Source organism: Apus apus, chromosome Z, assembly GCF_020740795.1.
Source record: "Apus apus isolate bApuApu2 chromosome Z, bApuApu2.pri.cur, whole genome shotgun sequence".
In the NCBI taxonomy this organism is placed as follows: domain Eukaryota; kingdom Metazoa; phylum Chordata; class Aves; order Apodiformes; family Apodidae; genus Apus; species Apus apus.
This window is the reverse complement of record NC_067312.1, coordinates 64297110-64321334: the sequence shown is the minus strand read 5'-3', so window position 1 is coordinate 64321334 and position 24225 is coordinate 64297110. Positions and strand designations below refer to the sequence as shown.

The 24225-nt window shown below is 36.8% G+C and overlaps 1 protein-coding gene across 4 annotated transcripts in view; it reads right to left on the bottom strand.

Moving 5' to 3' along the window:
• HOOK3 (hook microtubule tethering protein 3) overlaps positions 1-24225 on the bottom strand; it is an 88865-nt gene that overhangs the window by 40323 nt on the left and 24317 nt on the right. For 3 of the 4 annotated variants that reach the window (XM_051642390.1, XM_051642391.1, XM_051642393.1), the window contains exons 3-6: positions 19119-19191; positions 11308-11358; positions 8542-8674; positions 6337-6404 (exon numbers count right to left, since the gene is read on the bottom strand). In XM_051642390.1, coding sequence (XP_051498350.1) covers positions 6337-6404; positions 8542-8674; positions 11308-11358; positions 19119-19191 — 325 coding nt within the window. Of the gene's footprint in view, positions 1-6336; positions 6405-8541; positions 8675-11307; positions 11359-11755; positions 11824-19118; positions 19192-24225 lie in introns of those variants that run through there. The other variant, XM_051642392.1, reaches the window with a different exon arrangement.

Genomic DNA, 24225 nt, shown 5'->3' with positions numbered 1-24225 from the left:
TTGGAATTTAGCAGTGTACTACACGCTTAAATTCATCTGTGTCCTCAACAGTCCTCTTCGGATCTTAACGATGTTAGTTGCTAACTGTTGAATTCCTACCATTTTGTCTACGTTTACAATGACGAAATACTCTGAAATTAAGCATGCCACAAAGCCCAGGTTCTTTGTAACAGTAATTAGAAAGTTCCTAGCCTCAGAGATGTCCCCTAACAAAAGAAGTCACATGTGTTTTTCATTACCATATATGGTGACATTACAAATGTGCATTTCCTTTAGAGCCATGTCTTCCAAGCTGATGATCATTTTGCCATCCAAAACAAGAATTTCCAATCTCTCTCTGCTTAGAGATGTTAATACACATTCCAGTTGTTCCATTGCACTAGCTACTGTTTAAATGCTTTTCCAGATGACTAATAGGGATATCCATTCTAACCAAGAACTAAACTCTTCTATTTCCTACCCCAGAACACTGTTCACAATTCATACACTAGGTGAGTTCTACCCATTAAGCCAGTACTCTCCAACTGGCAGGTCCCAGCCTGCATGCAGCCTGCAGGGGTGTACAACAGTATTTCCCTGATGGTCACCACCCTGTTCTGGCCCCAGCACAACTTCCTCTTCGGAAACACAACTTAACAGGCTTGCCCAAGAGTCACTGCCTATAGGAGAAACACAAGAGGCTGCACAACCCACTAGAGGCCACTGTGGTGTTGCTGCTTTCTGTGGATTACCATAAAGGAAGCAAACCGAGGACAATAATCAATCCCTTTATTCTTCAATGGGTTTTTGCCACCTCTCCCAAAACTTTCTATCCTTGAGAACCCTCAGCAGTAATGTCCAGCAAAACTGGACATTAGCTGGAGAAGGATTACGCGGTACACACATGATGTGGGTGTAGCATTAACCTTAAACAGAATTTCTGAATTTAACTCCGCTGGGTGCCACAGGAATGTCATGGAAACTGTGCATGAGACACTGATGGCAAGAGCCACATACAGATGATGTGCAGATGACTGACTCAATGCAATGAGAAGGATCTTGCAATCTTGTGGCCTGTGATACAGTGGAGATGTTAAAGAAGAAATCTAAGGTTTTGTGCTGTGTCCAGCAGCATGACCAGACAAGCAAGAGGAATGAGATTGCCAGATTACTCACAATTAATACATGAATCCAACTTCTGATCATCAGTTAACAATATCCCAAAGTTAAGGAGAAAAGTGAAAAAGAGAGTTATCAGGGTGAAGGAGTGCCTCCATCTTTTCCCTACACATTGAAGAGGTGTATGTAAGCAAATGTCTTGACTGTCCCTCTGCTTCTGGATTGTTTCTACTCAGTTTCTCCCTGTTTAACAGCAAAAACTTTACTGTAAACAGCACAGGGTACAACTTCATCCACATATTTAAACTTCTTGCTCTTTAACAAGATTTCCTGAAAAATTCAAGAAAAGTTTTAATGTTTAAGGATTTAGGATTCCATACAGATATGTATGTCAATTCAAAACACACACTATACTTTTCAGCCACCTAAAAAACATAACAGACTTGTTATTAACTACTTAGTTTTTCATCAATCAGCATTCTTTGATGCTACAGAAATTCAGAGCTCCAAAATGCTCAATTTCATAAGTTACCTGTACTAATCTGATTATACTAGCAGGTTCTTATTCTTCTACACATCCCATTTACTTAGAAGCTCATATTTAAATACCTAAAATACTGATGTCATTTTAGTACTTCACATGCAGCCTGTGACACTAGAACACATGGCTGTATGGGTGACTTTCAATGCTTCTGAGTCTGGAGTGGAAAACATTATTTCATTTGTATTTTAATTGTCTGACTCAACAGAAAAAAAAAACAAACAGAAGTAAGTAGCCTCAATATCCCTCCACAGCTGCAAGTCTTCTTCAGGACCATAAAGGTCTACCGTCACAGTTTTGCAGCAATGAGACTGGCTTTCAGCTTCAAACTCACAATTTAGCTTCTGTGCTACCATCTGTTTTCACAAGCACCTTTAACGGATGATGACGTACAGAGATCTTACAATCAATTAATTATAAAAAAGGAAATAAAAACACTGCCAGCAAAATCAACGGCATTAGGCCTCTACAGTAGAAGTCAACTTAAAAGCTTCCCACAGTGAAAAAGCAAGCAACTAGCATTTACTTCCTTACTCTTTTTCTGGTTTATTTTCCATATTTAGAATGAAGACTTGAAGTAGCACTAGTATTTGTTCAAATAATCAAACTGTCATTTAAGATCAAGAAAGCTTATTCTGTGACCTATCCAGAGCTCAGTTTGGATTTTAAATGGTACAATAACCTGGATAACAGGCCAACTTCTGGAATTATTTTTCTCGCTTTATGAGAAGCAGTTGTCATTCTCTGTTAATCCTTTACACCTATGCATTTTCATGCTTGTAGCTTCGATATGATGTCTTACAAAATACTTGTAGGTCTGCTAATTTTGTGTTATTAAAACCTTCACTCTTAAACTGCTTTTCTTGTGAAATGCAAAGAAGTTGTGTTGTCATGGACACATAAAGATTGGGGAAAAGGTAAAACTATAATAAAATCTGCATGCATAAATAAACTGAATTATGAATGTTTTTTCCCCCTACACGATTTGCATGATTTTGTGAATCCAGCTGCACCACTTAGCTGATTATGTTAAAAGTTCAAAACATTTGCTTTATCTAAAATGCTTCTTCTACAGTTGCTAGTATCGTACAAGCTCATTGTAGTGCCCATGAAACAATGTAAAAATCGAGCTTCTGCATTAAGAAGGTTGCTTTTCTTTTTCAAAACATCTTCCTGTTTGCTTGCTTTTTAAGAGTCAAGGCTATGTATCATAGAATCATATAATCAAAGAATGGTTGGAGTTGTAAGGGACCTTAACAATCATCTAGATCCAATCTCCCTGCATGGCCAGGGACACCTCCCACTAGACCAGGTTGCTCAAAACCCCATCCAACCTGGCCTTGAACACTTCCAGGGACAGGGCATCCATAACCTCCCTGGGCAACCTGTGCCAGTGTCTCATCATCCTCAATGTGTATGACAGAGCGTGTATCCTTTACTGCAGCTGGACTTTTTTCTTCCTGCAGTATGCTGACAGAAACAAGGAAACAGTTTTCTCTGATTTCCTAACTACTCAAAAGCCACTTCTGCTTCAGACAGGATGAACCTTTAAACAGTCAGGACAAAATACAGAGGGGAAAAAACCCCCAAACCAAACACTTTCTACTTGATGGAAGTAACACAGCTGGTATTAATACAGACAGGAAGTAGCTTTTGTTATGCACCCCCAGCAAGCTTTGACTTTACCTCTAGTACTTTGCTGTCAGGAGCCTGTTCTGACTCCCAGCTTGACCTACACAGACACATGCTAAATGTTCAAGTTTAAAGACTTTCTAAATAGCAAAGGAAAAAATTTCCCCCAGCTACCAGTTTCACTGATAATCAACTTGGCTGCCCAAAGAAAAGACTAGGGAAAATGACAGAATTTCCAGAGGATGTCAAGGAAAGGAAAAAGGAAAAAGAAAAGGGAAATACATAATGACCAAAATAATTTCTGTAGGGAAAGATCTTTGGCTTTTAAAACAACGTGGAAAATTATTATATTTAAAATATGTTACATTATACATAGTAACACATTAATTTTAAGTAAGAATAATTTACAAAAATATAAAGAGAATACAAGAATACATACTACAGAATATAGAATACATAATTTATAATTGTATGTGGTATGTTTGCAATATTTTTGATAACTAAATAAGTCTTGCTCTTCTTCTATCTTATGCACAGCTTGTATTTAGAAATGCACATCTACACATTAGAAGCTAAGGAATAAAACTGAAACCAAAATGCTCTTTCCATTTAAAAATCAGCTTCAGGCCAAAAAGAGAAAGCAGGGCAGAGGCTTGTTCTACTGTGCCTCATGAATTATTTTACATAAGATGATTTATGAAAACCAAAAAAGCATCAAAAAACATTTATACGTGCTTTGCTGAAATCAAAAAATTAACTACATAATACATCAGTAAAGCTTAGAGAGGTCTTTTACATACCTAACTTGGAAGAAAGAGCATCTGGATTTTAAATGCTTTGAAATGTTTGGATTAGGTGACATTCCAACTTTTCAGATACGCTTATACAGCTACTTTCCTAGGCACTTTATTTTGGTGTCTCCTATGTATTCCAAGTCATTTGGACCCTGAGAACTGCTCTAAGTTCAAGAAATAGAAATAAATAAAATAATTCCTTAAATCCAGTGAAGTTGGATTTAATGAGGTAGTTCTCATAGAATTACCTAAAACTAAACAACATGACTAAGAGTATTGTGTGGATGCTCTATGAACTCTGATAGCTTTGGTTCATGGACCACTTTCCCTGGGGAGCCTGTTTCAGTGACTCACCACCCTCTCAAGTGATGGTGTCCATTTCCTATTGCTGATCACAAGAGAGAGGAGATCAACACCTCCCTTTCCACTTCCCATCTTGAGGAAGTTGTAGGCTGGGATGAGGTCTTCCCCTCAGCTTTCTCTTCTCCAAACTGAACAAAACAAGTAACCTCAGCCACTCCCTCGTAAGTCTTGCCCTCAAGACTTTCTACCATTTGGGTTGCCCTTGTCTGGACACACTCTAATAGTTTGATGTCCTTATATTAAGGCGTGCAAAACTGCACATGCTATTCAAGGTGGGGCCACACCAGTTCAGTGCATAGTGAGACAATCACCTCTCTTGACTGGCTAGCTATGCTGTGTTTGATGAATACCAGGCCACAGTTGACCCTTTGGCTGTCAGGGCCCACTGTTGACTCATAGCCAGCTTGCCATTAACCCAGGCCCCTGGACCTCTTTCTGCAGGGCTGCTCTCCAGCCTTTTGTTCGATAGTTTTTATGTATCACCAGGATTACCCCATCCCAAATGGAGAGTCCAGCACTCGCTCTTGGTAGACTTCGTACTGTTGGAGACTGTCTAGCTCTTTATTCAGATGTCTCTGTAAAGCCACTCTACATTCAAAGGAGTTCACAGCTCCTCCTAGTTTAGTATCATCAGCGAACTTGCTTAATGTACATTCAATCCTTGCATTCATATAATCTATAAAAACACTGAAGAGCACTGTCCCTAGAACTGACCTCTGGAAAACCCCACTGGTGACTGGCCACCAGCCTGATGCAAACCCATTTACTACAACTCTGAGCTCAACTGTTCAGTAAACTTGTCACCCAAAGTATTACAGACTTGTTTAGCTGTATTCTGCACATTTTGTCCAGAAGGATACTGTGAAGGATAGTATCAAAAGCTTTGCTGAAATAAAAAATAAAAAACCTTGAGCTTGGCAGCACTGACTAGAAGATGATTTAGCATAATGATTCCTTCAATGCTCATTTCAAGTGTCTGCTCTGCAATGTTAAAGATAGCAGTCCACCCAGACAATAGGATGTATGACTGTATGGATACAGCATGGATCAAAGTGATAATAGGGGACAGAGTCTTTGCAGGCTCACTGACACCTCTTGCTCTACTCAAGACATTACAGGAAAGTGAAATTGCTCTAGAGCTCATTGTGAATTTAGTTTCTCTTGTTCAAGTTTGGAAAAAAATGGAATTACCAGTGATTTCCTGCCTTCTTTAGTGGCCTGGCCCTGCAGTAAACCTCCATGTTTGAAGACTGATACGCAGTTCACTTACGGGCACATCAGGCGGCTAAGATGGCTCAGGGAGGCTTCACGTCTACAGTGGTCACTAACACCATGGTTTAATTTTCACTGTGGCTTTAACTTACTACTGAACAGCACTTCTATAAAATACACTGCAACATACTTACTACTAACTTATAAAAACATTTTAGCAGAAATACCTTGATTAGCCTGTTCATAACAATACTGCTGACAAAAGAATACTCTGCTATCCATCTCTTTCTTTCCACTTGTCTAGTAAAAAAAATAAAATAAAAATTACCAGTTCATGGAGTTTTTGCAGTTTCAAGGTATAATATTTGAAGAAATTCTATACTATTTGGTTACTCATATAAAAGAACCCTAGTGCACTTCGGGAGTCAAAGGATGGGAAAGGAAAAGGAAAGGGAACCCAGTATAAAAAATATCCAGAAGTTTCAGTCTTCTAGATTTAAAGAAAAGTGGGACATTCAGAGTTCCCTGACATAAAGCAAGCTTTTATTGAATTGTTTGTCTACCAACAAATTCATGTTTAACAATGTAAAATACCAAAGTCTATGCTCCTTATGTTCTTTACTTCCAACTAAGTTTTTCAAAGTGGGAAAACACTGAAAGGCTGAACTTCTACACACTGTGAGCATCCCAGCATACCTCCTGAATGGCTGTCATGACAACATGTTGAACTGATTCTTCCATCATCATTATGGTCTGGATGTACTCTGAAAATAAGAGCATTCTGAGATGTTACTGCTGAAACTCAAGTCACACAGAATATGAGGTCAGAGCTGCATTCTTCCTACAAAATGACTGTCAGAGATGACACTGAAATGCACAATCACCAGCTAAGTCCCACCCCCAAAAAATTCAACAAGACTTTATCAGAAGCTTGTCCAAACATAAATTCAGTCTCACTGGAACACTGCAATAATGAGAAAAGCCTATGACTGTAATAATGGTTTTTTTCCTTCTGGCATCTCACATTTCTGAAATAACTACTTATGCTACTTTTCTCAACTTGTTCCCAAACTATTAATGATGTACAAGCACATGATTCATGCATAGGTTGTAAGTTTAACAATAATGACCCACCTTCCTACAGCATCCTCATTTCAAGGCATTTTCATATCTATTCTTGGTTTCTGTTCTTATTTCTGTGCTATATCACAAATAAGTCCACCCCACTTTTTCATTTCTCATCTATGAGTAGATGTGAGCTATACAACAGGTACCTTTTAAGATGATAGGGAGGTTAAGATGACAATTCTTGAAATTTAGACCAAGTCAAGTGGTTTATGACATGCTCAGCATCATATGGTTTGCAGTCAGACATGATAGATTTTGAATGAGACCTGTATTCTTTTACCAGTTTGCCCAAGAAGAAAATGCTGGGAATCAGTCACCTCAAAGTGGTTAATTATGTCATGCCAAATCTCACTCAAAGTACATAGAAGTAGACCATTTCAATATTGCAAACATGTACGCTTTTAATATTCAAACTGAGAGGGTAAGAGAAAGGCAGGAAGTAAGATACACTGCCTACTTGAGGATGCCAAATTGTCACCAAAAGGAAGGAAGATAATGTTATATAGAACAGAGAGGACAGAAGGTCTAATAAAACAGAGTTTTTAATGTACTTATGGAAGAACATTAACTTTATTTTAATTAATAGGACAGCCAGACTGTCTCCTGATTAAGGGTAGAATAAAAGTTAATTTCAGAATGAGAAATTAAAGTGTTTTAGACTACTGAGAAAACTGGAAAGGGGAAATCAGCTAGGGTGCACCATGCAAGAGGAAGACGAAAGGTTTGAAATCCTGGCTGCAATTTTGTCAGGAAGTAAACCAGAATTAGTTAAAACAGGAAGAGACAGGTACTTGATGCAACTTTAATGTAAATACAGTAAGCATAGTTTTATTTATTCACATGTATTTTATAAACATGTTCCTATGCTTCCAGTCTTAAGTGTTATGAATACATGTTTGTAATTGCTTTGTTAACTTAATCTGGCTTTAATTAAGTGTAATTTAAGGTAACTGGGTAATGATAAGATAATCTGTATCTAAGGCAAGTTAAGAGCATGACAGGTGGGACACTTCAACAAGCGTCTCTATTAATCACAAGCTCTGTGGCATTTGCAGGAAAAATGAATGGATCCCTATTTCACTTGTGCAGGTCTGATAGACAGTTGGTGCCAAGGGAGTCAAGAGAGGCAGAATTATTTTTCACCTACTGCTGAAGTGGGATTCAATTGTCTTATAGATGCCTCAAGTGACGTTTTGGATGCCCTTGACATACCATGCTCCATCTTCAGCTGCTGCCCAGAAGTGCATGGCTGTCAACAATACTTTTCCCTATTTGCCAACCCCACCCAAAAGCCTCAAAAACGACAGTATCCCAGATCACACCAGACACATCTTCAGACCAGTCCCCACTCATATTGATGGCCCTCAGCTGTGTAGTGAGGTGGTGACTAGAATGCATTCCTAAAATCAAGAGTCACACAGGATACTGCAACAATCACATTTTTTGTCTCTAAACTAACCTAATCTACCTCATCAATGGTTAACGGGTGGGGCCAAGAATACTCCTTTGTGGACTGCTTTTTCAGCTCAGCAAACAAAAATTTAAATACGTATGTTGGAAGCAAAACCAGGTCCACAGTTTGAAACTCCAAAACTAGTGAAGCTTATAACAAAAAAGTTATTGTCTGTAGAAGAAAACAATGTAATCACTGAAAAAAAATACATTTGTCTCTGACAGGGACATGAGAAATACCGTTTTTCCCTTAAGTAGTTAGAGAACAACCTGGATTTTCATTAACTGTCTAGGAGAAAACATCTTTTCAAAATTTAATACCTTGTTTCTGTTCACAATTAACAGCGCATCCCAAAATCAGCTGAAGCATTCTCCCAAGCTCCGCAGCATCAGCGTGCTCTCCAATCAGGTTAACATCAGGAAGGGTGAAGTCATTAATCTGTTGCCCTAGAATCTGCATAAAGAGCCAGTACATACATGTCTGTATCACTACACATATACATACACACACATTTCAAAATACAAAGATGATTCAGAATCAACAAGAGCAATTCACTTGTACTTTATCATAGTTTTCAACCAACCTTTACAATTAAGGAAACTGTCTAAGACCTAACATCCAAAATTAAACCATACCATTTGACATAACTAATATTTGGAAGAAGACAAACCTGACTGTACCAACCAAGACGAAAATATTAGTTTCAAACATAACAAGACTGTTTTCTTCAGTTAAGGAAGGTAACAAAGGCAGGCTTTCACAGTGATTAACAGCACATGGATAATTAATTTGTTTTTTTAAATATGACACTGAAAAAAATTTAACACCTGAAATCTCACATTTCTTACCACTAGAAAAGCCAGAAATTGAAATATTTCACTTATCCAATACACATGTCTAGGACTGATGGATGACAAATGTAAGACAGTAAAAAACTCTGCCTCACACTTTTGGAAAATATAGGGATATTTAGGAAGTCTCACAGCTAAGAAAGCTAGTTTCATGGAAGAGAATTTGAGGTAGTAGTACAATACATCATTAAACAGCCCACATGCAGGAAAAAAACACAACAACCCAAACCAAAAAAGCCATGTGACTTACAATTAATGTAATGTGATTTATAATTAAGAAGGATTTACATTAATGATTGTCATTAGAAGGAATTAAACAGTTCTGCCAAATTGTTCATTAAGAGCTTTCAGGGGGCTGAAAATATGAACATGGAATATGGAACTAAACACATCTCTGACACATTAATTGCAGATAAAAAGAAACTGTCACTTCTTAAGCAGGCTGCAATAAAGAAATGACTATGGAGGGAATCAGTCACTTGTTTGCTGGATACTCTTTTTCATGTTAACAATCTATAAAAACAGAAAATCGGGTAAAGGTGTTTATACAGAAAATTTAACAGATGTATATGAAGAATACATGGAAATCAAGCCATTCAAAAGTTTTCCAAGATTAGGCTCTGTGGAATTGCTGTGGTTGGGCTTGTTCTTGTTTTGTATGGTTTTTGTATTGTGGAATTTTAATGTTTTTATTTTTTTAAATAGCTTTATCAAAGAATGAGCACCAACACTAGTAAAAATCTCTATATCGTTTAAAAGACCAGATTAATTTTTGTTGGAAAATACCTCTGTTTGGGCATTCTAGTGAGAAAACAGAAATTCTATGAATGCACCTTCCACAGAAAGATTATTGCAGCATAACAAAGCATGCAAGCTATAAAAAGGTAACTTCTGCTTCTTGTTCTTCCATACTATAACTGACAAAGACAGCAATGTAGGATAGCTATTGAAAGACTGTCCTTGTAAATGTGATACAAATTTTTTAATTTATGAAGATGAACAAAATTAGCCAATATATTTTTTAAAGGCTTTTAGCTACATTGGGTAAAATCTATACACATCTACATCTACATTTTTGTAGGTGACTGCGAGGAAAGGGAATCAGGTTGAGGAAAACATAACCAAGATTCACAGTAGAATCCATATAATCTCCATTATCACCACAAGCATTGTCTAAGCAGAAAAAAGGAAAGCAGATCAAAATCCAGTCAAACTTACAAATGTGCATTACCTCTGCAGAACTTACTCAGCTTGAAACAGCTGCAAACTTTCTGAGGAGTAAATTTTTCACACCAGAAACCTAGTCATCATACATACCAACTAGCTGAAAAGAAGCTGGCATTACTTTATCATAGTAATATTACTTTTCTTTAAAAAACTTCCTTCTTTCTAGAATTGTCAGTTATGATCAGCTTGCTTAACCATCAATTTTCAAAATTTATTTCAACATGGATACTTGACTATTAATTGAATATGAGTTTATGAGTCTAGCTTTTTCTTTCCAAAAAGCTGTTATTTTTAAAGACTTATATTTGTTAACACACATCTTCCTGTCTGAAGTATTTGTGAGAAGCTAGTATTTTGAGACAAGTAATGTCCAGAATGTACATATTACGGATTTTGTGGTGTAGCCTGTGCAGATTAACTTGCTTCAAAACATCACTGCAACTGAAAGCATATTTCAGCTGAAGATTAACCACTGAAAGAAAACAAACAAACTGTATTGTATCTCCCCTGGAGTTATTTGTGTTTGCTCAACAGCCTAAGAAAGAACAAACTCCAATATAACAGGATTAAAACATTTCATTGAAAATTTTAATGTGGGGAGAGGCTAAAATGCTTTCCTCTCTCTCCTCAACAGGAAAAAATAAGCAGAGAGGCATCTTTAGCTGGAGCAGAGGATGGGGGAAAAAAAATCAGATACAAGTACTGTTAAAGTTCTTCATGAGAACACAGTCAGCAAAGACATCTACTGCATGTATGACAGAATTTGCACACCAGACTTCTCTGGAAGCTCTGGATATTCAATAAAGCAGGTGAGAAGCTTTAGAGAAGGCTAACCCTTGAGAATCAGCCTTGAAACACTCTGTATGCTAAATAATTTGCAAGAAAAAGTCAGTAGCATATTATTTATAGTTATATTTATAAATTAGTCAGTAGAACACACCTTATAGGTTACGTAAAATATGTAACAAAAAAGGAATGTAGATGAAGATTACCTAAAATGGTTCTTACCTCATGGTTATAATCCAGTATTCCTTTTAAAATTTTCTTCAGGTTGCTTACCTATTTAACAAGAAGAAGGAGGAAACACAATAAATGCAGAAAATAAATTACAGATAAGTGATCATAAAACAGGCAATCACAGAAGAATCACACAAAAGAATTGTATGATTAAATCTATTTGCACAATGAGACTTTCTGTTTCAGCAGTTTAATTTAGAATCATGAAACTTATGCAATAGTCCCTTATGATCAGACTTTCAGATCTGATGACAAATCTTTACTAATTGACAGAACCCATTTAAATATATGAAAATCATCACATTGTCATGGATAGGCTTTAGATCAGAGTCTAAAGCTTTAATATTTTTCAGAGTACTTATTTATTTTGTGATTATTTTTTAATCAAGAAATTGACACATTCTCTTCCTCCTGTCTTCTCTTACAGTATCTTACTGACCTACTTTCTGCAGAGATAAACCTCTTCTTCCACAACAAAACCAGGGACTGCTCAATATCCTCCATTATTGCCAACCTATGTAAGCAAAATTTATCAACTTTCTCATTAATTATTCCACTTGGTTCTTTAATTTTTGTTCTTCCCCCAGTTCTTATCAATTCAATGTCTGTCTTACAGTATCAAGGCTAAATTTACATTTCTCAGCAATGCCTTCACTGCCATACAAAGGTAGTTTCTGTTCACTTGCATAGCCAATGGCATCAGTTATGTGTTTCCTGCTGTATGGAATCTAAGCCACATTTCTCTAGTACTAAGCACTGTTTTCTTTCCAGCAAAAATCCATTTACGTCAAGTGTCTGAGATAAAGATTACATTTCAAAACTATAAAAAATGCCCAATGGAGCTCACAGGTGATATTTAGAAAAAAGAGAGATCTTTGCTAAAAGTAACTGCTACAGATTCCCAACACTTAATGTCCAAATATTTAAGCAAACAATTTAGATAGTAGTAGCACTGCACTGTCTCCTGTGACAGAGAAGCAGCTGAGGGAACTCGGGGTGTTTAGTCTGGAGAAAATGAGGCTGAAGGGAAACCTTGTCACTCTCTACAACTGCCTGAAAGGAGGCTGTAGCAAACTGGGTGTCGGTCTCGTTTCTGTAGTAACAAGTGGTACCATGAGAGGAAAATATCCTCGAGTTGTGCCTGGGGAGGTTTAGATTGGATATGAGGAAATAATTCTTCACCAAAAGGGTAGTCAAGCATTGGAACAGGCTGACCAGGGAAGTGGCTGAGCCACCACACCTGAGGTATGTAGAAGACTTACAGATGTGTTGCCTAGGGACATGGCTTAGTGGTGGATATGGCAGTGTTAGGTTAAGGGCTGGACTCAAATGATCTAAGGGTCTTTCTTCACCTACATAATTCTATGAAGTCTATAAACATGTTGCGCAAATGCTGTTGTGAATGCATTCACAAAGGGCTGTTGATGAGAACCGTAGCCACAGTGGCAAACTGGAACTATAATGAAGGGATAGCAAAAACTCTCAAACCCCAGCTGTCTTTAAAGCCTATAATAACTTCTGTATTTTTGATTACACTCCAAAAATATCCAGCTAGCAAACTCTATCCACTGACAGAAGCCACCTATGTTCCAAAAAATGTGAGGAAACACTATAGAAAAGAGGAGACATGAGAACAAAATCCAGGGACAAACTCAACACTTCAACACAGTGCTGAGACAAAATGAGGTGATGAAAGCAAAATCCAGGCTCTTACTAAAAGGCACTCAGGAGAGGAACAGGCTACACACACACTAAAAGATTTAGCTATGAAATCCAAAGTGGAAATTATGTGGTTTCCTTATTCCTATTAATCTGCTCCCTTTTGGACACAAGCGCAAAAGCTGACTGCTTATTACGATACAAGAACACCCTGATTGTCTTCATAATCATGGAACTTAAAGTCATACAAGAAACAAAAATTCAATTTGACTTGGAAAGTCCACACACATCAAATATTCTGACAATCTAGAATGAGATGTGGAGATGCTACCTGATAGCATGTATACAGCAACATTTCACTGTCTCCCACAACAGCATAATAGTTTATTTTCAGATTTACACCTTCTACTCCCAAACACGTGCTATTTCTGTAATATTACACATAATACATCCTGTTTCTGTAAGAACAACTGTCTTCTAGCCTTTTGTCCCAAAGCAATGACCACCACCTCTGAAAGGCACAATCATAACCAAAGTCTGCAACAGATTAAAGAATTTAAAGAAATGGAAATAATTTTATTTTTATGTTAAATCACCAAGATTACTGCATTGATTGGAATATAATTTTCAAACTTCATTCATTAAAATTTTCCAGTTCGTAATTTACCTGAGTCTGCTGTAGAAAGTGCCACAGGCCATGTTGCAGAATTTAAGTCCAGCTTACCGATGTGAACATTGTGAGGAACCTTGAACTTGAACATAATCCCAAAAAATGAGAAACAAAATGGAAAGTACCTGCCTAAAAAAACTTTTGCCGTTTCCTTCTAAGTGTTGTTTGAATTAAAAACCCTTAAACTCAGAGAGTCAGTTTCCTCCCTGTAACTTTCACAAATCTTGGACTTGAGATGTTGGAATAAAATCAGTATTGATCAAAATCGGTCATCAAAAGTAACACATAGGGCAGCATCCTTGGGTAAAGAAAACAGCAAGCAAACTGGAAAAAAAAAATCTTGTATTTGAGGTCTCATTTTATTCCACTGTCAATCAGCAGTACTAGGATAACTTGCTTTTAGCAGTTAACTCTACCATCTTTGTATCTGCCATACAATCAGACAGTTATAAGGCTAAAGTAACTTCTTTATAGACTGGCTTAAGCTTAACAATGATCTTCAGTATTAATTCAAGGGCTTTTGATTTTTATTTTTTTTTTAAACTTGTCTGCAGTGAATACACTTAGATGGTTCTACTGCCACTGGCAGAGAATCACCATGGGAAGCTACCACAAATGTTTTCTATTTTGAGATTCAACTCAGTAGCTCCAGTAACTTTTGTCAGGTCATAGCAGAAGTTCTTGAAAGGAATACTTCAAACAGAGATGAATAAAAATGAACAGCAAAGAAAAACAAAAAAGTAAAAGACAAGAAATTACATCAGAATTCTAAATCAAAGCAGGTGATGGTTGCTCAGAATTTCTTTTTAAATCATTTTTCTTATGCAAATGAGCAAAACCTAACTATAACTAGTTAACAAAAGACCATTACATCATGCAGTGGCAGAACACAACAGAATTTCCAGTATCGATCATGACTATAAAGCACTGTATCATCCTTTGGAGAACAAGCCACGATCACACGGGATACTTACTTGCTTGCATCAGCAACCTGACTTCCTCCTTTTCCATTCAAAGCACATACAATACCCTTCCAGCCCATTTCACATCCATGCCCTGCACCCACACTTCTGTTGTAAAAGACATGAAACCTACTGTAACTTTTTTTTTTACAACTACACTTTATTTCACTTCAAAAGCTGTTGCAATTTGCAATAAATGGATTATTATTTCTAGATTAATCTCTATTCATTTTCTATCTCCTTTCCATCTGTCGTTTTCCCAATATCATATTACAAAGGAGAGGACACCCACTTTGAACTAAAGCATCCACAAAGGCATGTTATAGTTCATTTTTGGACACCTAAACTTCACTTATATACACAGCAGAGCTGTGTGGATGTTCCTGATGTTCAATGACCATTACCCTCTCAGTTTACAACCATCTTGACTGTAGTATAATATTACATAGTTAGCACACACTGTTCAGTATGACCCTTACTACACAGCATTAACTGCATGACTGGAATGAAAGCAGAGATGATGTACCCTGGGTTACTCGTCTGGCAACACCATACAACTTAAATGTTTGTGGGCTTTTTCTCCTTTTTTCTTTTTCTCAGTCATCACACAAAACCCCTAAAACAGTAGTCTGTCTAGACTTCTCCCTCTACAAATACACTTGAGCAACAAAAGGACAGCCTAATGAAGTGGGGAGCAGAAATGCCCTGAAGTTTGTGATTGCTGACAAAAAGTGAGCATGGGTTACCCAACCTTTCTCTCCAACATTGTAACAGCCAGTCCCCAATTTTGCCTTTATTTTTCTAACACATGTATGACTGAAAACCTGTTTGTGCTGAAAAGTCAGTGCAAACTGATCCTTGTAAATTTCAGGTCCTGAAGTGTCTGAATGGGAGCCCTAATGTTCCAAAATGCTGTTCAATAGTATCCTTCCTGGGTAATTACGCACAGACCTATTTTCCCTTCACAGAGGTTGTAATTAAGAACCTTATAACCTCTGTGTTGTTAGGGCACACTTGGAAGTGGTGAGAGAATTCTTAATCAATCATCTGCAGATATCTCATTATGGTGCACGTTCTTCCCTGCTGCACTTAAAAGCGGGGGAGGAGGCAGGGAGGGAAGGGTGAATGTATGTGTGTCACTCCCAACACATACATTAGGTTTCTGCAGTAAACTGCATTCTGCAGGAGCCTTTATCTTCACTGAGTATAAATGGAGCCTAGATAGTATATCACTAGCTTTAGGGGTTATCCCCCTCCACTCTGTCTCCTGGAAAAAGAAATCCTCAAAAGAAGTCCCTTCCTTGAGTTAAATTACAAGAAAAAAAATAACTGAATGGGGCTCAACACATTTAACTTATGTTTGGAGACACTGTTGATTTAGGAATTAGGAGTATATTGAAACAGAATTAAATATATCAGCTGCTACTTATCTTTTTGATAGAAATGAATGCTGTCTTAAAATACGTCTATAATCTCTTCTTCCTTGCAGAAAAACATTTTTATGACAGGCTTTCACCCTTACCAGAAAAAACACCTTTAAAAGATTGCTCAGGAGTAAGTGTTCTCTTCGTTTGCCAAGGAACAAGAAAGCAGCAGTAAAGCTACATTAGACACTGAAAAATAGCTTCCATTATTCCACTAGTCAATCCAGCTTGTCTTGTAGAAGTTGAGCAAACATAACTGTACTACTGCAGAGTCAAAACCAATTCTCAAAAATCAGGTCTGTTTATTTAGATTACAGCACTAAGGAGTCTGTACTGTAATTTTATTTACTATTACATTTTGCAATACTGTATCAAACACAAGACATTCAAACTGTACTAGTTGCAGAAAGTCTAGTGGTGCCTATTGTTTAAATGTACTGTTCAGTAATGGAACAAACGGCCTGCGGCTATAAACGTTGATAAAATTGTACTTCAGACTGATGCTGTAGTCTGAATGCCAAAGTAAAAATCCAGAAGTCGGAAATCAAGCTGAACAATGTATATCCTTCCTTTCCCAAGCTAGGTACAACCACATTGAAAGGAAGGAAAAAACAGGGTGTCAGTTTTACCCCATCCCTAAGATAGTCAACAACCTATTCTGTAATTGCCAAAAATTGAAATGCTTGTTATCACTTCATTAACTGTTTAAATTTTGGTTCTGTTACTGGCATTCCTGTATGACTTGACATTGAACTATTCTTGTTTTTCGATTAGGGAATTTCATTTCTGCAAAATTTTGTCAACAGAATTATTTTGTATGCTGTTTCCCATTTTATCTTCAAAATGTCATCTTCTTCAGCATGTATATTTGCTTTAAACTAGGTTTTTTGTTGCTCAAGGGAAAACATATACTGCTATGTGCACTGATGTATGCCATGTAAAATATTTTTAGTAAGACAACATTCTTGCAGTTATTGGAAAATGAACTGCTGAACAAAAAAAATAATGAGAGCTGACCCATATATTCTTGTTTATTCCCCATGCAGGACAACATCCAAGCCAAAACTAACAACTGCATGATTTTCTGAGTACCTCTTTCAACTGGTTAGGAAGGATGTATCATTAGTGGAGGAAGGCCTCCACTAACCTCTATCAGGCCCTCCTAACCACTGTTCCACAAAGTAGAACTACTTGCACACTACATTTTGGTTTGTTTTTTGAACTTATTTCACATATTAGACTGATATTGGATGCAAAGAGCAACCATGTTTTAGAACTAACAAGAACATAATTCATTCTTCTATCATTACTTGTAGGGGAGTGAGATAACCAAATTATAGTTTCTCATGGTGCTTCTTAAAATATGAAGGAAAAGTCTACATCACTGAGACACACAGAAGTATGTTGACTACATTTTAAATCTAGTGACAAACACATACAAGTGCACAGACTGAAAATGTTCCTAAAAGTCATATTGAAATTGATGGATTGACTGACAAGACGCTGGAACAACTGGACTACTAACAGCATTTACTCACACAAAAAGAAGAGGAAGAGTTGACAACGTATACGGTTACTTTCCTGGTTACAAAGTAAGAGTTAAAATACCACATTTGTGCCTTTTTGGTATTCTTCATGAAAAGGGAAGCGGTATATAAAAAAAATGTATACAAAAAGCTGGGGTAGACATCTCTTTTAAAGAAAAAAATATTCAGTCTTTGGTTCTTACTTATATGGATATACAAAAAACAAGAGAATGACAAATAACAAACTGAAATTTTACTTGATGTTTTTTTCAACCTCAGTCACATAAAGAAGTTACTGAATTGCTCAGTCTTTTTTTCTTTTTAAATTTACATCTGCTAAGTCCTAGTATATGCCAAGTTGCCAGGAGACATAAAACAAAAATTCTCCTCAAGCTCTGCTTGAGTTACAGGAGCTGCTGCCCCACTTTCAATCAGCTGAAATGCAATTGTAACAAACAGTTCTCAGTTTGTGGTTCCCTATACTTAACCAAGACTTCAATATTCCTTAGGAAAAAAGCCACATAAATATTTTAGAGAAAAAAAAATAAAACATGTTATACCCAGCTCTTCACTTGCAATTCCATGTGCTTCTTTGAAAAGTTAGTTTAAATTAACTGCTTTACAAGCAGCAGAACTAAGAAAGCTTTTTTAGTTTTTTTATTTGCCAGTTTGTGAACATATCCTGATCAAGGTACCCACGTTTTTTATAGCAGCCCTCACCAACAAAATATTCTAAAACAGCACAGAATTGACCAAGCAGCAGAGATCACACTGACAAGTCTGCTTGCCAAGACACACTTATAAAGCAGCAGTACGCTCCATCCTTGTCCCAGGCAGCACTCATCTGTGTGTCTCTTCTATTCAGACAGTGATGTTGATAAGCCTCTAAGTACGAGAGCATTTCACAGTTGTGGCCCTTCCCCAGATGCTCACAAGGATTTGTGGCAGCCGGAACAAAATGGTTTTACTGAAAATTTGAACTAACAGACAAACCAGCACTATTTTGTTTCCCCAAGTAATCAGGCTGGAAATGGCAATTTAGAAATGTACATTCTCTGAAGAAAACTGATTAGAAACTACTAACATACGAAAAGATGTTCTTCAGGTTTTATAAATCAAAATGCTCCTCTGTTGCACCACTGTAAATCCTATTGCCTTAAGGTTTGCAGAGAAAGTACTAGAATACCAAGTTATACAAATGACCCAGCAAATAGACCATGGGTAAAAAACATGCTGAGTACAAGCAACACAGAAAAATCCCAAATTCCTCTCCTAAAGCCAACAGTCCACACAGCTGACAAAGTAAAAGGAAACAACATTGCCATTTTATTGAAATAAATTGCTTATTATTCTGCTATTTTATGCAGCTGCTTCTCAGAGCTCCTTTCACACTTTGCATTTTAAAAAATTTAATTCAACATAATTAATAAAAATGGTTTAAAACTCAAAATGCTGCACTATAAATAGAGGTCTTAATCTAGAAATATGCTAATATATTTTATATTATATATTTTACATTAAGAACTGAAATAGAGATTCACAGGCAAGCATAGTCAAATACCTTTAGCCTCCAATTATCTCCTACTTCCGTTTTGATCCTGTTCAGCCAATTTTCATCAAAGTAAACTGGATCTCTGAAACACAAAAATGTAGAGTAAACATTAAAAAAAAGGTTACAGAAACTACGAGGATACTTTAGTGATTAAGACCCTACCTCAGGCTGAGGTTATTTAAATTGCTACTTTAGCATCCGACACATGGCCCATACATAGGTAGTTCAAAATCCTGAACTAATCCTGGACACTTCTGAGGCACAAATCCATGGAAGCTGCTGTATTTGGAATGCATTCTGCCAGTTTTTCCCTCCGTAAGTTTTAGTTCCTCCAATTTATCAGCTCATGCTGGAGCAATAATTGCCTGCATTACTTGAAAGTGTTACAAAAATTAATACTTTTCTATATATGGCAGATCCCTACTCCTATACACTGCTTACAGCAATCAAACTTGTAAATGGGAAGCTTGAGACGAAACTGTTTTTATATAGCAAGAAGAGTTCAGAAGCACCCCTGAAGTACTTACTGAGAATACAATTTACCATTATTTCACCTATCAAACACCATTGGTTTTTGCAAATCTCTTTTCATGCCAAATCTAGACAAATCTTCATGTGAACACCTTTCCTTTAAAGTTTTTCTATAAGTTGCACTTTTGGCGAGGCAATAAAGCTGAATAACAGAACACTGCCTGTAGAATATACTTCTATTTCTATAAATATCTTCCCTCTCTTCCTTTTTCTCACAAGCACATCCATAAGTTGCTTCTTCGAGACAGCTCCCAAGATTGTCTTGCCCCCAAATTCTAAGATCATCTAAAAGGCTAACATTTTTTACTACTCATGTAAGTCAAATTTTGCTTGTATCACACAGAATTTTGAAAATGCTATTATCAGAACCAAGAAGTGAGAATGCACTACAAATAATGGGTTTTAAAGAAGAAGGTCAACATACGGGAAGGATCATATGTCATCCAACATATGAAATAAATAATAGTTGGGGGGAAAAAAAACACTTTCTTTTTTTGTAAGCTATTTCTGCTGTACTGTCTACAGATAGAAGGGTTCTTGACTGAACTCTTTTTTTAAGGGCAAGCTACCATTAGATCTTTTGGCAAAAGCTCAAGAAAACTGAATGTGCCTGTTCATTCAAAAGACATCTAGATTATGTATGCTGTAACCCAGCAACTACATCAGTACTTACATTGGGTCACAGACTCTGTAGCCACACTTTGTACCTGATGCACAGTATCTCCTGTACTCCACCTTCCCTACAACGTCTTCTTCATAATGCAAGCATCCCATGATATAATACACAGCAAGGGAAAGATATTACAAAAAGCAGTGTTTCTCTACTGACACATTCCAATTGCTATTTTTACACATTCTGTTACAGGCTCTGGTGAAGATTATGGCATATTTTCTTTCCTCTGACATGGCATCCACAAATATATAGCTGCAAGAACAGCTTTAATTACTAGTTAAGTTGATTACTCCAAAATTACTCGCATTCAAAAACAGTGCAGTTCTAGTATAGATGACAGAATCTTAAACTGTGAAACAGAAAAAGCAGTGTCTTACCCAGAGTTTCATCTGGTTCTGAAACACATGTTTTCAAATAGCTTTCAAATGGTCTTTCTGCCCTCAGAAAACAGGTAAACCTGAGAATAAAATGTATTCAAATACATCCATGTTCTGCTAGACAGGAAGAAGGTTCTGCTTTGATATGAAAAAAAAAAGGTCTCTCCTTGCAAAAAGTCTTAATTTGCCTAATTTCCACTGAATCACAACAAAATAATCTGGACAGTAGTGAAAAAAGCAGAATTAAAGTCCCATGTAGACCTACTTGATTCCATTTGAGGAGTGGAGTTCAAAAAAGCACAATGTGCTTTCAGATGGGTCTTCTGGGATTTGCCAACAGCTGTGCAAGCCTTGCTTACATCTAGAAGTGTTTATGCAGCTGAGTGAGAAAGCACGTATGCCTAATCACCTGGGCTTCATCAGCAAAAAAAGACCAATGGAACTTTCCTAAGCACTGTATCTTATCATTTTAAGGATTGCACTTGGTAACTAACATCTTCAGCTGCTTCACGGCCCCAGCGTTGTGAATAAACCCATTCTTGACTGACTATTTTTGTTGTAAATACTGACTCTGAGAAGCAACACGGGTAAGCATAAGCAACTGCCCACAAGCAGAATTATATTTGGACTAACTGGCTAATATTACATACCAAATTTTCAACAATAAGAGCAACAGCTGAGGAGCAGTAACAAGATTTCAGGGTTACCACCAACTCATTCCACTCTGGAAGCCTATACTTCAATAGTAAATAAGCAGCTTTTTTCAGCTGCAACTGCAAAAGAAGTAACATATGAACCAGCAACTGGCCTTCACTGTCTTGACAGAAGTCTTGGGCTACCTACACTTTTATGTATGTCAGACATATATAAGGAAGGTCCTTAAGAATTAAATCTAAACCCAGTGTGGTAGTCCTATCCCACAGATCCCATTTGTTTCTTAAGTACACAAACCTCACGGAAGTATCTAAGGGTTCAGTAGTTGAAAAGCAATCAGCTCTAAACCATCAATATGTAACAGTGACCAGAGTAGTACCATCAATTCTTTTTATGGCACCTGCATGCAGATTATACAATAATTAGTAGCACATTGCAAAAACACTTTGCCAGATATAAAACAAGCAGAAAAGTAACAGGTTGGCTATCAACACCAAGCAAAATCTAGAATGATCATCCCTTCTTCATCCATAAATCACCTCAGAATCATTCCTGTTGTGCCATTTTAATTTTATTTCTGTCCTCAAGAGTCCAGTTACGGTTCAGAACTAATAGCAACAAAAATACTTTCTGTCTATACCAAACTAACAGAAATTAAATTTGAGATTAAAAAAAACCCAAACAAACAACAAAAGCCATCAGAATTTCTAGAAACACTTTTTAAAAGGGCTTCCAGACATTAGGTCTTTCATAGCCCTTGCTGCAAACAAGTCTCTCTCTGCTGTATATTTGGGAATCATGTTTCAATCATATTCACTGTTCTTTAAGTCCCTTAGTCTATGTCATTAAGAATGCTGTCAGTTCTTACAGCATTTGAAAAAAAATCACCTAAGCAAATATGAAAATGAGTGATTGAGAACTGAGCAGCTGTGTTTGCAAAACCTACCAGCCCATTTTGAAGAGGTACTGCACTAAACAAGGTCAACGGAAAACTGACTAGGAGCATCATCATTACCATGAGATTACTTATTTGAATTTTTGAATTCAGTAAGCTCCTCTGCCTATATCCAAGCTTGGACAATGTCTTGCACCAGGTAACATTCCAGGTATTTGTACATCAGTTGACTGCTGTGTAGTATCTGAATAGTACTGCAGAAAAATGGATAGATTATCTGCAGAGCACAGGATACCTATTCTGTTGTTAATACTGTATCACTTCACATGATGTTGTTTTCAGCAGTGCTCAGTTATACCATCTCCATCTTATTTTGTATGCAAATTTTCCTTTATTTAAGTGATCATCTCTCCACATCTTAGATGCCAAGAGACAGAAATATTCTTCTGAAGAAAACCAACCCACAGAGCATGTAGTGTAACTCATGATTATTACTCATTTTAACAGTGGTACAGTAAGCTGCTTTAAGAAATGTCTGTTTACAAAAATTGCCCTCCTCCTGTGATTCACAAAAGCATGGCTTTTGTGTTTTGCATGTGTCAAAACATAAACAGTACATTACAATGTATAATATTACACATGAATAATTCATTAAGTGGAGCACACTGCATAGATGACAAATGAAAATATATACCATCTCTTACATTTACCAAGGCCAGCATGACAGACGAAGAAAGAATTAAAACAAGAGGGACATATGGGTCTAAACAGTTTCCAGAGTGGGATGAAAGGAAAATTGAAAACTATAGTATAAAACAGGGAACTATGCTGTTCTAGGAATGTCCATGGACAGTGAAACATAAGTAACATCAGGGAAAAAAAAAAAAAAAAGCAAGCTACAGCACTTCTGGTCTGTTTTAAATAACTTAAACTACATTATTTTAGACAGACAGTATAATCATAGACAGCTCAAACATTTTCATTTGTTTCCAATCTTTACTTCTGGAGTATAGCACTCTGTAAAATGATTATCAACACTGGTTATGTAGAATCATCTTATCTTACTGTATTTTATACCAGTTCTACTCAGAGGGGCCAGTAACCTCCACATCTGAACACAAATGAACAGTGAATCAGGCAAAATAAACAAAACAGGTAAACAAAAAAAACATAAGCTAAAGCATAGGCTGAATTTCTTCCTCCTAGATAATGTAGTCAGCAGTGAAGAATTCCATTCAACGGTATTTTCACCTGAAATTTGAAGATAAGGGTTTTATGATAAAAAGAAAGGTGTTCTTTGGGGATGTACTAACACATGTTGACTAACAACTGAATCTGCAGGCACAGTGCTTATGCTTGGTTACACAGCACACATTTCTGCAATGTTATATCACATACTGTAACAGTGAAAAGCTTATGAAGGTGTCAGTAATTGTCTCTGTACTCTTTTCTTCTTGCAGTCTCTTCCAGCAGTTTTATTCCAGAAAATTCTGCTACATGAGTTGTTACTTCTGATGAATGGCCCTTACAAAGAGGGTGCTACCTTGAGTGCAGAGTATTTTAAGAACAGTGTATAAAAACTTGAGAACAATATAAGGAGCTGCTGGCCCCTTCTAAACACTTCACACAAAGCACTGCTTTTTATCAGCAATATCAGAAGAATAAGCAATAATTTTCCTTTTTTTTTTTCTTTCATTGACAACAAATCCCACAGTTCTGTGTTGGGTAAATTTTCTGCATATCTAAAGCAAATAATTCCCTGAACTGGGGATCTCTTTCAAACTGCTCCTTATCATAGATTACTGTCCTAACTTCAACTTGTTTCCACTACTTCCTGCCTTCAGAGTACTAACAGACTCTTTCTGTGAAGGTAGAAGTTAAAAAATAGAACAGAGATAAGACTTTTAAAGTTTTCAAGAAGAAATGCTATCCTTACTCTCCTATGGAAATACATCCAGATTACTGGGTCACCCCAGCATCTTTCAA